Source organism: Protopterus annectens, chromosome 12.part0, assembly GCF_019279795.1.
Source record: "Protopterus annectens isolate FY-2018-M chromosome 12.part0, PAN1.0, whole genome shotgun sequence".
Taxonomy (NCBI): domain Eukaryota; kingdom Metazoa; phylum Chordata; order Ceratodontiformes; family Protopteridae; genus Protopterus; species Protopterus annectens.
The window spans coordinates 1,132,418,011-1,132,433,647 of record NC_056746.1 but is presented as its reverse complement, the minus strand read 5'-3'; the positions used below and the strand labels follow the sequence as shown (position 1 = coordinate 1,132,433,647).

The following is a 15,637-nucleotide window of genomic DNA, read 5'->3' as shown; positions in this document are numbered from 1 at the left end:
TTCCCAGAATCTATCATATGAAACAATACTACTTGGGGATGTCAACATAGACTGGAACAAACTCTTACCCCTCTCCCCTAGTCTTAGTATTAACCTCTTTGGGTTCAGCCAACATATTTCTACTCCCACCCGAATCAACAAAGACTGCAGCTCCATACTAGACTGGATCTTAACCTCTAATCCTAATCAATACCATAATCCCTGTACTCTACCTGACTCTCTAAGCAATCACCTCCCAATCTCTATACAAAGGATACCACCTCATACCTCTAAAAACATATTTATAGAGACTGCCATAACCTCTCTAATTTCAATGCAGAGAAGTTCAACCATCTGTTGTCTCTTATAGACTGGTCCCACCTTGTCCACCTTCCCCTAAACAATGCTGTTCAGGAATTTAACAACATTTTTCTAAACATCCTAATCCCCCCCAAAGAAAAATAAGGATCAAAGCTAATCCAACACCCTGGCTCTCGAAACACACCCTCTCCACCATGAAACTCAGAGACTCCACCTGGAAAAAATGGTCTAAGACTAAATCTCCCACTCTCTTCCTCAAATTTAAAGAACTAAGAAACCTTACAAAAAACTCATTGTACATGACAAGAAAAATTACTACCTAAAGGCTCAATCTACCCATACTTCCAACCCCCCCCAAAAAATTTTGGCAGTCCATAAATAATATTCTCTACCCAGGAAAACCCTCTACCCATAACTCTTTCCCTGATAAATCTCCTGTAAAAATAGCCTCCCTAATAAACAATTTCTTCATTGACTGAATCCGCAAACTAACCCCTGCTGACACCAACCATCCTCATACCCCCACCCCTACCTCCACCAACTCCCACTCCACGTTTCCCCTGAAACCAATTCCCACAGCTTACATAAAATCCCTTCTGCTGAAGCTTAAGCCATGCTCTCCCTCATTTGACAACTTACCCTCCCTATTTCTCATACTTGCAGCCAATACCATAGCTTATCCAGTATACAGCCTTATAAACCACTCCATTAAAGAATCCGTAGTCCCAGACATCTGGAAATCCTTCTATACAATTCCACTACATAAAGGAGGTAACTCCACTGACCCAGCTAATTTCTGCCCTATTGCCATCCTGTCACCTCTTTCTAAAATCCTTGAAAAATGCATTCACTCTCAGCTTCTCAAATACTTACTCCAGGAAAATCTCCTCATCTCCTCTCAACATGGATTTAGGCACCACCACAGCACCTCTATTGCTCTCCTTTCCTTTACACAGACCATAGCCAAAGCCAGAGATGACAACAAACTGGTGTCATGCCTAGTCCTCGACCTCTCTAAGGCTTTTGACACTGTCTTCCACCCTAAGCTTCTTAACAAACTAACTGAACTCAACCTCTCTGCTTCCACTGTTAACTGGTTCTCTAGCTACCTTACCAACCAACAACAATCTGTTAGATGGATGTCCACCTGCTCTCCCTTCTTACCTAACAACACAGGTGTTCCCCAAGGATCCATCCTAGTCTCCCTTCTCTTTAATATTTTTACTAATAACCTTCACTCAGCTTGCCATACATCTACTCTAATCCAATACGCTGATGACTCTACTCGTATCACCCTCTCCAATAACCCTACTGACCTCCACTCCTTGACTCAAACCTCATTTAACACCATTGAACATTGGCTAATCCATAACCAACTAATCCTTAACCCAAAGAAAACCAAGCTACTCCTCTTTTTTCCAAAATCAATGGCCAATCTTAGAACATCATTCTCTATCGCTTCCCTAGATAACACAATAATTCATGCAGATTCTCATGCCAAACTGCTGGGGGTCACTATTGATGATCAACTGAAATTTGACATTCACATACAACAGTCCATAAAAAAGATTAACCAAAAACTTGGACTGTTGTACAGAAACAAAAAATTCTTGCCTATTGCTTGTAGGACTTCCCTTGCCCAAGCCTACCTCCTCCCTTGCCTTCTCTATGCCTCCCCAATTCTTATTCACCTCCAAGCAAACCTTTTAACTAAACTCAATCAGACATATAACCATATAGCTAGATTTGCCAGTAACCTACCATACAAATCTCACCATTGCCTTGCCCCCAAACAGCTTCGATGGCTTGAATTCCCTCAACTTCTACTGGTCTATATTAGATCATCGAAACGGCAGAATTTCGAATGATCTAATATCGAGCTCAATATCACGAATGCTGAAAACAGTGAAGCTGCACAAAACCAAATTCTTTCCTAGGGAAAGAATTTGGTTGGCCGTTGTTGTGGCTTCGCTGTTTTCAGCGATGTGGTGGAAAGTTATGGGTTGGGTTAAAGTAAGTGTGTGATTGTGCAGACGTTCAGGTTAGGGCATGGGTTGGGTGAGTTAGGGTTAGGGCACGGGTCAGGTAAGTGTGCGATTGTGACAGAATTTGGGGTTAGGGGCAGGTTAAGTGAGTTAGGGTTAGGGCACAGGTGAGGTGAGTGTGCGATAGTGATGGACCTTAGGGTTAGGGTCTGGGTTAAGGTAAGTGGATAGATAGTAGTGTATGTGCAGTGTAGTGTAGGGTTAGATGTAACTTTTAAATGTATGTGTGTGGATTGCTGCTTTTTAATGTGCTTGTGGTCTGTGTGTGTTTCTCAGAACAGCAATTTTTTTCCCTGGGAAAAAATTCACTGTTTTGAGGTTTCGATATTGTGAGGGTTCAGGTTTTGCAGTTCAACGTTACGGCATTCAATAATGAGCCGTTTCGATGATCTGATATAGACCCAACTTCTACTAGTATCTCAGCTTCAAACTACACATTCCATACTGTATAAACCTCTAAATTGCCCCAGCCTACCTAACCTTTTATCCCCCTTACAAACCATCTCGACCCTTCTGTAGTAGTGACCAAAACCTACTGGACACCTACAGATCCAATAAAATGAAAGGCAAATTACTTTACAAATGCTCTATGTCTCAAACTTGTAGCAAGCTCCCTAATCATCTACACTCTATCACTCTCCCAACATTTTTAAAAGAGAACTAAAGAGTTACCTGGCCAACTCTCCATCTTGTACTGGTCACCACCCTACCTAACTATTCTTCTTCTTCTTTCAGCACTATAACTGCTATATCACATACGTAAACATTGTATAACTCTGTAGATTTTGTATTGCATTTTTCTTTGATTTTTATGATTGTTTTATTGCTATACATTTTTTGTAACTTTGTTTATTATATCGGAGCTTTTCTCCTCAGGTCTCAGATGAAAATGGGCCCCAGTCCCAGTGAACCAATCCAGCTAAAAAAAACAAAAAAAAACAAATAAATAAATAAAATTCCTCAGTCTCTTACATTTGTATACACTATTCCCAAACCTGACCCCACAGCTATAACCTTAGGTGAATCCACTGCTGCTAAGCACTTAATTAATTCCAATCCTACTCTTTCTGATAAGGATGGGAAAATATTTATAGGTATTAGAAAAAGTGTATACGTCTGCAACATTGGTTTTCAGAATTTTGATTTGTCAGGTTCATTTATTAAAGTTTGTTCTGACAAATTGTAAAAGCATAAGGAATGGGTTATCTGAAGTTTCTTTCTGTGGAGAAAAATCTTCTTTAAATAATGTAGTTCGTTCTTTTGTACAGGCCACTACTTATTGTTTGCAGTGCGCGTATGACTCTGTTGATATGGTTTCAAGGGCTATGGCCACTGGTACTGTTTAAGGAGGTTTGCATGGCTGCATTTTCAGAATCATCAGAATCATCCAGAAGATTTTTAAAATGAGGATTTAAATTCTCCCTTTGGGTAGAGATTTAGTGTTTTACCCCTCTGCTGCAGAGGTGATCAAAAATGTGATGAAAGGGCAAGCTGATCCAGGGAATCTCTAAGATTTTTCAGCTCTCCTTTTCCAAATGTTGTTTCTCTTGTTCCATTCTTGGCTAAAAACAGAATCAATAGCCTCAAAAGAATTCAGGTAAACAGATGTTTAAGAAGGAATTGCAAGGATGTTTCAAAAAGAAGTTTCTAACCTCCAAAACCAAGGACAGTCCAATATGTCTGAATGACAAATCAAGAGACCTTGTGACCCACTCCCACCCTGGACCCCCCTTTTTCCCAGAAAGTCTTAATCTCCATTTTCATCTTTGACAACAGATTGCTTCAGACAAATGGGTTCTAGATTTCATTCATCAATGTTACACATGGCAGTGGGAGGAAATTCCTCCTTTCCAGGGGTCATTCCTCATCCTCCAGATAAGGCTCTTTTGTTTCCAATTGTTCTTCATCACATGCTGTCCCAAGGACTGATAGATCCAGTTCCTCTTTCCCAAGTGGGGAAGGGTTTTTCTTCAAGGATGTTCCTAGTACCAAAAAATGCTTGGATACTAGTTCTGGATCGTTCTTAAATCTGTCTGTGATAGTGCCCTAATTCAAAATGATGAACCTTCACAACCTGTCTTTTTCTTCTTTCAATTATCCTTGTAAAACTAGACGCATAAGATGTTTATCATCACATCCTTATTCATTCATATATGGGACATTTCTTAAGGTTTTGTGTCTGAATTACATTATCAGTTCTTTACCTAACTCTTTGGAATAGCCATTGCACCAAGAGTGCTCACAAAGTGTCTTGCTCCAGTTATAGCTCATTGCAGCCTATAGGGTACCACATTTTTCCTTATTTAGATGACTTGTTTATCTTCACAGAGTCTTTTTAAAGTGTCAGGAATATCTCACTTGGGTGAGAGATCTTTTACGCAAGCTGGTATTCCAAGGGAATATTCAAAAGTCTTTCTTGATTTCTTCACACACTGTTCCTGGGATGTCAACTAGACCCCTCAGTTCAAAGACTGTTTCTTCCACAGGAAAAATGTATCCTTATTAGATCTGTCTATAAGGTTTTCCACATAGACTTTGGCCACTATGAGGGTATACCTTAGGATTTTAGGTGTCATGGCATCTATGACTCTCATGATACCCCTGGTAAGACTCTGCATGTGAAAGATACAGTGTTATCTGAAATATGTTTTGGTCCTCACATCAATACCCTTTATTTTTCAAATCCTAATGCTGGGGTTTGTCAGAAGAGAAATCTTTTAGTGAATACAGCAGATTTCCACCACTGATTCTTAAGACTTTACTTGAGAAGCAGTTTCAGGAGGGATAAAAGTGTAGGTGTGTGGGCACAATGGCAGGTGCAAGTATATAAATGTCTAGGAGATGCTTGCCTCTGATCAAGGCACTCAACTCCCTGAACCATCTCTGGCCCCCCAGGAACTCTTCAAAGTGGTTTAATTTATGCCACAGTCATGTGGTACATCAATAAGCAAGGGGGGGGGGGGTTCAGGTCATACCCCCTTTGCAGACTAGCCTTATTAGCTTGGAATCTAGCTTCACAGCACAGTCTCACTCTACATGCATCTTACATTCCATCAGAACAAAACTGTGTGTCATACAAGCTGAGCAGGACCAGGGCAGACCCTCACAAATGGAAACTAGATCAGTCTTCTGATATTTGATCCATCTGTGGGGAGTTCCTCAAGTAGTTCTTTTTGCCTCCTTGTTGAATTATTAACTGACAAAATTATGCTCTGGAACTCTGAGCAAGAAGGTCTGGAAGACAGACACTTTTTCTTTGAACAGGAATATTTCTGTATGCTTTTTCACCCTTTCTGCTAAAACTGCCGGCACATCTGAAAATTCAGAAGGAATCCCTCAGTATTATTTTGCTGACTCCCTTCTGGCGTAGGAAACTGTGGTTCTCTCTTCTTTCAGAAATTGCCACGATCAATTACCAAAAGCTTCCTCATAGATATGATCTACTCACACAACAACAGGTGTGTGTGATACACTCCAAAATCAATCATATTCAATTGACTGCTTGGATGATAAGGTCTTAGTTTCTTTTACCCAGTTGTTTACTGTGGATGTGCAGCAGGTGCTAGCAGAGCCAAGAATGCCTGCAAATAGAAAATCATATTAGCAAATGGAAGAGGTTTTGTAGTTGTTGCCAAAACATAACCAACACACAACCAGGGCTGATTGTTCTCTGGTTTTACAATATTTGTGTGAGTTACTATCCTATAGCCTTTCTTATTCCTCTATTAAGGTTAATTTACTGGCCATTTCAGCAAGTGTGCCCATACATGCTACTCCTTCAAGGCAGTCTTCTGCCAAAATGTTCTTGAAAGATGCATAGGAGGGGGCCAAATAAACCAGTGACCTGTCCTTGGGATCTTAGGTTTTGTTAGAGAAGCTAACACTTGCTCCATTTGAACCAGCTAATTTGGCTGCCTTGCGGTTCTTAACATGGAAAACAGTTTTAGTGGTTGCTTTGACCACTGCAAGAATGGTATCTGAGTTGCAAGCTCTTATGGTGAGTCAACCCTACATCATTTTCCATAGGAACAGGGTTTCTTTGAGAACTAATCCTTCTTTTATGCCTAAAGTGGATTCCAGATTTACTTTAAGCCAAACTATCCATCTCCCCATTTTTTTTACTGAATCTAAAAATAAGGGAGAAAGAATACTCCATACCTTGGATGTCCACAAACAGGTGGGTACTGACTGAATTATATCTCTCAGTTCTTTGGATCAATTGTTTATTTCTTGTGAAGGTAAGAAAAAGGGACAGTCTGTGTCAAAGCAGACTATTTCTAAATGGTTGTCTAAAGCTATTACTTTTTGTTATACTCACCATAACAAATGTATTCCAGGCAGGGTCAAGGTTCTCCCTACCAGGGCCTTGGCTTCATCTATGGCTTTTTGGAAAGGGTTAAATTCTAGAAGTATTCTAGAAGCTGCTACTTGGTCCACTGTGCATACTTTTACAAAGCACTTTAATTTTGATTTCTTCTCTAGGTCCAGATCAGGCTTTGCTTGGACCATTCTCCAGGGATTCCTAGACTCTTCTCCTTCCATCTCCCAAATGTAGTTAACTATGATAATCTACCCATATAGCTAAGGCTACTGCAGCAGTGATCAGTATGATGAACATAGTACAGTTGTGTAAGTTGGACTTACCATAACAGTAGATGCTCAAATGACCACTGTTGCAGTACCATCCCCTCCCTCCATCCCCCTTGTTTTTTGAATTGTTTTGTATTTTAGGGTGTTGAGATTTATTTGTTGTTGTTCCTAATAAAGCCCTTTCATTTATTTATTTTATTTTATTTTATTTTATTTTACATTTGTTGACCGGGCTAGTCTAACTGGATATATGTCCATTTTCAGTAGAGGCCTGGGGAGAAAAGCTTCAAAGAATACAACAGTATTGACAAAGGTTAAAGGTTATAATAAAATAAACACAAACAGTAAGTAACCAGGTAGTAGGTTACAATTAAATAGTAATAGCAGATATTTCAAACTACATTGTATTGTACATAGCAATGACTGTGTACAGAATGTAGGATGTAATGTTCAGAAGACGTAAATAATTAAGACGTTACAGAATTCTTACAGTTCCTGCTTTCATTTATGCTAAGCAACATTGACTAGTAAGAAAGTAGAAAGTAGGAAGTAGTAGTGCAGGGGTGGAATTTTATTCAGGGTTACTGCAAGGGCATAACCAGTGTGTTCTAAGGAATAATTTGAGTTTTTGTTTGAAGAGGGGTAGGGAAGGAAGCAAAGTAAGTTCACTCGGTAGAAGGTTCCAGTTTTTGCCAGCTGTGTTTGAGAAGAGAGAGTCACCTGCCATGTTGTTGGACTTACTTATGCTAACTAGTAGTTTATTTGATGAGCGTAAGGTATTAAGATTTTTATAGGGGGTTATGAGTTTTGAGAGTATTGGAGTTTTGTTAGGTTGATTAAGGACCTTATGGGCAATTATAAGTTGGTTAAATTGAAGCTGATTCTGTAGTTCAAGCCATCCTAGTTGTTTTAGGTTCTGACAGTGATGGGTTCTGAAGTGATTTTCAGTGGCAAATCGGGCAATGTTATTATATGTGCTAGCTAGCTTGAGCAGGTTGTTTTTTGTTAGGTTTGTGTAGATTGGTGAGGCATAGAGCAGTGTAGAGATTAGATGAGAGTGGGCAATAGTAGTTCTAGCTGTAGAAGTAAGGAAGGGTTTGATCCTATATAGGGAGCCCATTTTTCTGTTAACTGTTTTTATAGTGTTGCTAATATGAGTGTCGAAGTTAAGGTTGTTATCTATTGTAATTCCTAGGAGTTTGGTGGTAGAGTCAGGAGAAATGAGGGTACCATTTTTAGAGATGACTGAGAAGTCTATTGGGGTGGACTTACGGGTAGGAGTAAAGAGTAGGAGTTTTGTTTTTTGGGATTCAAGAGGAGACAACATTTTAAAAAACATGTCTCTACTGTGTTAAACACCTTCTGAGTTAGGGATTGCAGTTCATAGGAAGAATTGGCTGTGCAGATAAGTGTAGAATCGTCTGCATATTGTATCCAGGTAGCCTGAGGAATAGCTAAATGCAGATCATTGATAAAAATTGAGAATAGTAGAGGACCTAGAATTGAGCCCTGGGGAACACCCAGGGTGACTGGCAGGTGGGATGATAGATTATTTTCCCAAAGCACTGCCTGCTGTCTATTGCTGAGGTAGGAAGAGAACCATTGTATAGCTTGAGTATCAAGAGAAAGTGATTTGAGAATGTTTATAAGCAAAGGGTGGTTTACCATGTCGAAAGCTTTTGAAAGATCAATAAAGAGAGCTGAAGAGAGAATATTATTATTATTACGGTATCTGTTAATAGAATCAGTGAAGGATAAGAGGGTGGTAGTGCTACTATGGAATGGCTTAAAACCATGCTGGGTATTAGCTAGTATGCTGTGCTGAATTAAATGATTAAGTAGCTGATGATGAATGCATCTTTCCATGATTTTAGCTAAAGGGGATAGTAGGGCGATAGGTCGATAGTTAGAGTATTCATTTGAGTTACCACTTTTATGTAGGGGGATGATGTGAGAAATTTTCCACATGGCTGGGATGGTTCCCTCATTAATGGTTCTGTTTATAAGTATAGATATAGGATAGGCTACAGATGTAGCTGATTTTTGCAGATACTCAGCTGGGATCTGGTCAGCAGATGGAGTACAAGGCTCTAGTTTTTGGATGAGTTTGTAAATAAAATTAGTAGAGATGGGTTGTAATTGGAATGTAGGAAGAGGGCTTGTATTGGGGATAGGAGAGCTAGAGTTATCAGGGGATAGCTGGCTGGCCAAAGATTGTATGGCCTCAGCAAAGAAGGTATTGAAGGTGTTAGCAGTTTCGATGGGGTTCTCATGGTTAGCGTCTGTTGGGGTTGGTGTATTAGAGTGACCAGGGTGTAGGAGTCTATTGATACTTGCCCAGAATGTCTGTGGATCATTTTGGTGTGTTTGCTGCATTTTACAGTAGAAGTCTTTTTTATCTGAAACTATTGCTTTTTTGTCATATTTCTCAGCTGTCTAAATACTTGTTGATCTGCTGGATTTTTAGTACTTTGCCACCTAGCCCCGGATTTCTTTCTGAGTAGGATTTTTTGTTTGGTTTCTTTAGAGAGCCAAGATGCTGGTTTTGACTTAATTCTGATGGTATGCTTAGGTGCATGCTGGTCAAGGATAGTTAAGAATCTAGAGTTAAAGTATTTGACAGCATCTTCAAGTGGGAGGGTTTTTTAGGGGAGACCAATTACAAGCACTAAGTTCACTTTGGAATAGCCCTAGGTTAAAATGCTTGTTGTTTCGAATTGTCCTACATCTTGTGGGGATATTAATCTTTTCCCTGATTATGTAGGTCATTGAGTGATCACTTACATCATCAGGGAAGGTCCCTACCCTATAAGTTTGTTGAAAGTTGTTTATAAGAATCCAGTCTGAGGTAGTCTCTTTTTTATTTGGTTTGTTAATTCTAGTCGAGGAAGTAATGGTTTGAGAGAAGCCATGAAGGTTAATATGGGAAGTTGGATGTTCAGTATTGATGCTCATCCAATCAATATTAAAGTCACCTAGGATTATAGTTTCTTGTGGGAAGGTTGATGCAACCCAGCTAAGTATATTTTCTAGTGTACTGATGTTGTTCCCAGGAGGTAAATAGATACAGCTGATATATATATATATAGATTTATTAGAGTTGAGCTGTATTTCGGAGATGAGTAGTTCAGCATTATTGTTCATAGGAGGGTTGTAGGATGAAGAGGTAACTATTAGGCCATCTTTGAATAGAATTGCTACACCCTTTTCTTTCTTTTGTTGTGATCAAGTCTCAATATATTGTAGCCTGGAGGTGTGATTTCATTATCTTGAGTGCCAGGTTTTAACCATGTTTCTGTCAAACATAGGATATCAAAGGAGTAAACATCCAAGAGAGCATGGAGGTGGGCCACTTTGTTATTTAAGCTACGGATGTTGAGATGTGCTATCAGGAGTGAGTTGGAGAGTTTGGTAGGGGAGAGTGGAATAGAGGGATTGAGAGTATGAGAACTAGTGACTAGGACATTGGTTGGGCCTGGATTAGGATGGATGTCTCCATCTTCTAAGGATTATTTTATTAGTCTAAGCAAAGGATTATGTTTTAACTGATATGATACTGAACTTTCCTGTTTATTATGGTATTGTATGTAATGTGGGCCAGTCTGTGGTACTTTGATAGAAGGTAGCTTGGTGTGGATGTTATATTTATATGATTGAGAGAGGTAGTGAGAGATTGTATGGTTGTTTGTTTATAAGGATAGTGAAATTGAGAATAATTAAAATGTTTGAAGGCAGTTAGGAGATAGGCTGAGGTTAGAATGGGTATAAGTGTGGCAATGAGAAGTATTTTGGTAAAAGGCGAGTTAGTTATTATAGGCATGATGCAGAGTTTGATTAAGAGTCCTATAAGATAGGTAAGACTGGTGAAAGTCAAAGTAAAGATATGAGAGCAGGTTATATTACCCTAAGTAATGGGAGCTAGTGATTGGTTATGTGGAGGAAGGGTGTGGTGTAAAAGCTTAGGTAGTAGAACTATCTAATTTGTTGGTTTGGATAGAGGGAGAAGTTTAAGAAGTATAAGTCTAGGGCTACTGGGGGTGGGTGGGTGAGAATTGGGGGTAAGGTAGGGTAGCGGAGTTTGCCCGCAGGGTGAATGGAGCGGGTAGAACCAAGAAAGGGAAAATGAGGAGGAGCAACCAAACCCAATCAGTAACACAAATCCCTTACTTTGTGTCTGAGCAACTGGAAACTTACAGGTAAGTGTGTGTTTATAGTTGACCAAAGGTCTGGAGCTTATGGAAGGTAGAGCTCTCTGAAGTTAGCAGACTCTGAAAAGGCCAGTTGCCAGGAGATTAGATGAAAATAAAAGTAAATGAGAGCTGGAGAACTGTTGGGCAAAGTAAATGGAGAAATGATAATGATTGTATGGCCTTATACTGCCACCTAGTGGCATTTTCAAGGCAATGCAACTGCTATACAGTGCAAAGGATGTGAATGGGGGTTTAAAAAAGTACAAGGTAGTAGCCAGCTGGAGTGCACGCTGCATTGAAATGCTAGTAACAGTAGAAAACTAGTCAGTTTTCTTTCCAAAAAACAACAGTGAAAATCACCTACACTTTAAAATTATGTTAAACTCTAGTAATTAACAATGAGCAGGAGTAGCGTCCGTCCAGGCAATGTCTCCTAGGGAGTAGTGAATAGAAGATGGTTTCCACATGGTTGGGGAAAAGCGCCCGAGTTTAAAAAGGGCTTAGCAGGCTGGAATAAAAACAGAAGAGAAACGGGTTTAGAATTAGAACAAAAGGACAGCAAAGAGATAAGACACAGGAACACAAACACATCTATTAACCTATCAGTTAGCTATGGACAGAATATACTAACTTATAAGGAGAAAGGAATACAAGAGGGTAGTGAGACCAGCTATGTTATATGGGTTGGAGACAGTGGCATTGACAAAAAGGCAGGAGTCAGAGCTTGACATGGCAGAGTTGAAGATGTTAAGATTTGCACTGGGTGTGACAAGGTTGGACAGGATTAGGAATAAGTATATTAGAGGGTCAGCCCAGGTTGGAAAGTTTGGAGACAAAGCCAGAGAGGCAAGATTACATTGGTTTGGACATGTGCTGAGGAGGGATGCAGAGTATATTGGGAACAAGATGCTAAGGATGGAGATGCAGGTAGCAGAAAAAGAGGAAGGCCTAAGATAAGGTTTATGGATGTGGTGACAGAGGACATGCAGGTGGTTGGTGTGACAGAGCAAGATGCAGAGGACAGGAAGAAATGGAAACAGTTGATCTGCTGTGGCGACCCCTAACGGGAGCAGCTGAAAGAAGAAGAAGAAGATAAGGGGAAAGGAAGGTAACAGAAGGTACAGAAAGGAGGTAGTTAAACAATTACATTGATAGTTTGCAGAGTCTTCAGAAAGGACTCATTAAACGACTGCATACATTATATGCTGCGCTTTCAGGGGAAAGTAAGACACCAGTACTTTTGGAAATGAGGGAAGAGAAGCAGTTTAGGGAGATAGCAAGCAGAAAAAAAGAGTAGAACTGTCTTATAAAAGTGGTACAGTACACATAAGCATTTAAACTAGAGCAGTTACAGGAGCAGAGGCCTAGCAAAGAATATTAACAGAAACTCCAATCTCATAATAGTAAACAGCTACAGTGCAGCAGATACAGAAATTCTAACCTACTACTCACATTTGCCATTATAGCAGCTTTAAACATAGCATAAATGTCCGTGTTACTACCTTGTAATAGACAAGCAATCACAAGCCTAAACTACCAGACTGTATTACACCAGTAACAGTTCACGGTATGCAAAGACAGCAGTTAAATAATGCCATACACATTTAACAATGATTTATATGCAGCTTGTGTCTACCAGCATGGGAGCAAGTTGAAAAGACTGCAGAACACTTACCAGCTAGCATGCCAATGGCCACACCATGAGGCAGGGGCAAAGTAAAGATGGAGCTATGAGTAACACCACTACTATGTAGATTTCAGGGAAGGGTTGTGGGATAAAGTGGGGAGGGGACAGGGGAAGAGTGCATGGAGGTAAGGTGAAAATCAGGGGATGCAGAACCAAGAAAGGGAAAATGAGGAGGAGCAACCAAACCCAATCAGTAACACAAATTCAGGGCTCAGCCTCCCTCTTTCTGCTGGCAGAAAAGCTCTAAGTGCTCTGTACCATAACTTGTCTTTTAGTGAGCTCAGTTTGAGCTGCTTGACAGTTTGAGCACATGCAAGGTGCTCTGAAGCTTTGGACACTGACCAGCCATTATCTCCTTGGCAGGATATGACCTGTATAATTAAGGATTCTGCAGCAGTGCTCATTCGAGCATCTTCTGTTATGAGTCCAACTTACACAAAGGATCTTCTGAGTGTGCCTTTCTTTATAAATTCTATATCCCTTTTACATTCATTCCTTCCTGCCTGCTTACATTGACTTTCCACTGTTAAACCATATTAAGACTTCCTTTTGCATGTTGTACCAAACAGGATTGGTTAAGAAGACGCCATGCTTCTTATTGTAAAAAAAATGGCATGTATCATGCTAACTTCTTATAATAGTTTATAGATACTTATTTAGTGCATCTTTTGAGTTAAATTAACCATAAAGTACCTCTTTGCATATAAAATAATTTCCTTCATTTATTTCGGTCATAATGATCTGTGGAGCCTCATTGTTTTAACTAAACCATTCTAGACTGGAACTCCATTTTATATATATATATATATATATATATATATATATATATATATATATATATACACACACACACACACACACACACATATATATATATATATATATATATATATATATATATATATATATATATATATATATATATATATACTAAACTGCAAATACCCATACCCATTTAGATGGGTTCTTCATGAAATAAATTATAGAATTTTGCCACATACTTCAGTAGCTATAGAATCTGAAAATATAATTCACTGGGCAGGATAGGACTTTGTTTGAAATGGTACATCCCTGGAGTAAGAATAAATAATTTAGAGGTGCATGTCATAGGTTCTTAGCCCAGTGCAGAAAACTTATTTTTGTTTAATGACCTGTCTTTTTAAGTGAATTCCTTTGGCAAACATCTATATTTGCTGATGTCCATTGAAAATCCTGTGCATTCACAATGAACTTGAGCTATTCATATAAGATGAGAGTAGGACAAAAAGTCAAAAACAGTTTTTTGAGTTTATCATGGGGTTGTCTCTTCTTTTACCCCTTCTTTTAATGAGATCACTATTTGAACATCCATATAGATAAAAAGAAGAACATGTAAAATCCTTGCACTTTATCATCATCTAACCACAAAAAATAGATGTGGTCTTCTTCATTCTTGTTACACTCATCCTTCATGCACATATATGTCTTGTGTTACAGTTTTAGAATATTTGTGTAATTGTGTTCCACTAGCATTCATTTAGGATTACTCAAGGGAAATAAAAATAAACTTACTTGTTTAGCTGCACAGTATCTGGGGATCATGGCACATCCAGATCGTGATAATTAGCAGATTGCTTTAGTAAGAGGCAGACTTTGGTGTGAAGAAAAAAAGATGCCAGAATTACGTAGTGCATAATAAAGTAACTGTGATATATTGCACACATTTAAAATTTCCAAATTCCACTACATTTGAATAGGTAGGATTTAACAGCATTTTGTAACTGTAATGATCTCTGCAGCCTCGTTGTTTTAAGGTCTGGTAATGTTTTGAAATCCTTCCATTCACTGCTTGAAATGTTTTCTTCCCTCAGGCCCCAGGATCAAGTGTTGGAGAGATCTTTGCTAAATTAGAAATGTATCTGTGGCTCGGTGTGGTCAGGTATGCTAAGAACAGCATCAGTAGCCTTCCAGAAGAGTTCCGACCCATCTATGAAGAAGCTACAAGAACTGTTGATATTCCTGCAGGCTTGCCACCTTGTAAACTTGAGAGTCAAGGTAAATGACAGGATCACACTTTATTTACTTATCATTTGTCAGGAGTGGTACTTGTGGTGGGCCAGAAAAAAATTGCAGTAATGTATTCATGTAATCTGGGACCATTTCAAAACATGTAGGTGTGTTATTCTGTTTGGTTATGCAGTATAATTGATTACTTTCATTTACATTTTTTTACCATTGGTTCTCTTATTTTGAAGATAGGTTTGGGCTAGCCTAGTGACACACGGATAAGTAAGTTTGATTGCCTAATTGATAAGCCATATTTCACTAGTGTGTCTAATAATGGAAGACTGAATGGATAATGATAGTAATGATAATCCTTTTGCCCTATGGGGGGGTTGAGAGGGTTTCAGGCCCAGACTCCACATTAAATCTCTAGTACCGTTGACATGAGGTTTAATGGTAGTATCAGGCATATAAAGAATGAAAGGCTTATGAAGGGTTTATCAATGACATAAGTGAAGTAGAACTCAATGCAAAGTGCCCTACACCCCACCTTAGAAAAATACAAGGGGTGCACTAGGGGTTGATGGGTACAACAAAAGCCTAAGCACCTGTATTTATGGGGACTGTAATAAATTCTTCCATTATGAAGGGCAGCTAGATACATGATAGTCAAAAGAAACCACACATGTTAATAAAAAGCTATGTAAGGGTTGTAATATAATGCAGGAATTCAGAATAACAATCCTGCCAGTTTATGGAATGTTTAGTTCATTATTTAATCTCTCAACCAAGGACCAGGCTTTGAGAGTCATTATAAGATCAGCAGGGAATGTAGAAATCAA

At 39.1% G+C, this 15,637-nt stretch overlaps 1 protein-coding gene across 1 annotated transcript in view; it reads left to right on the top strand.

Annotated features, from left to right (window-relative positions):
* LOC122817026 (fer-1-like protein 4) overlaps nucleotides 1-15,637 on the top strand; it is a 1,119,105-nt gene that overhangs the window by 627,980 nt on the left and 475,488 nt on the right. Inside the window, exon 23 of the mRNA XM_044090141.1 lies at nucleotides 14,663-14,846. Coding sequence (XP_043946076.1) covers nucleotides 14,663-14,846 — 184 coding nt within the window. The remainder of the gene's footprint in view (nucleotides 1-14,662; nucleotides 14,847-15,637) is intronic.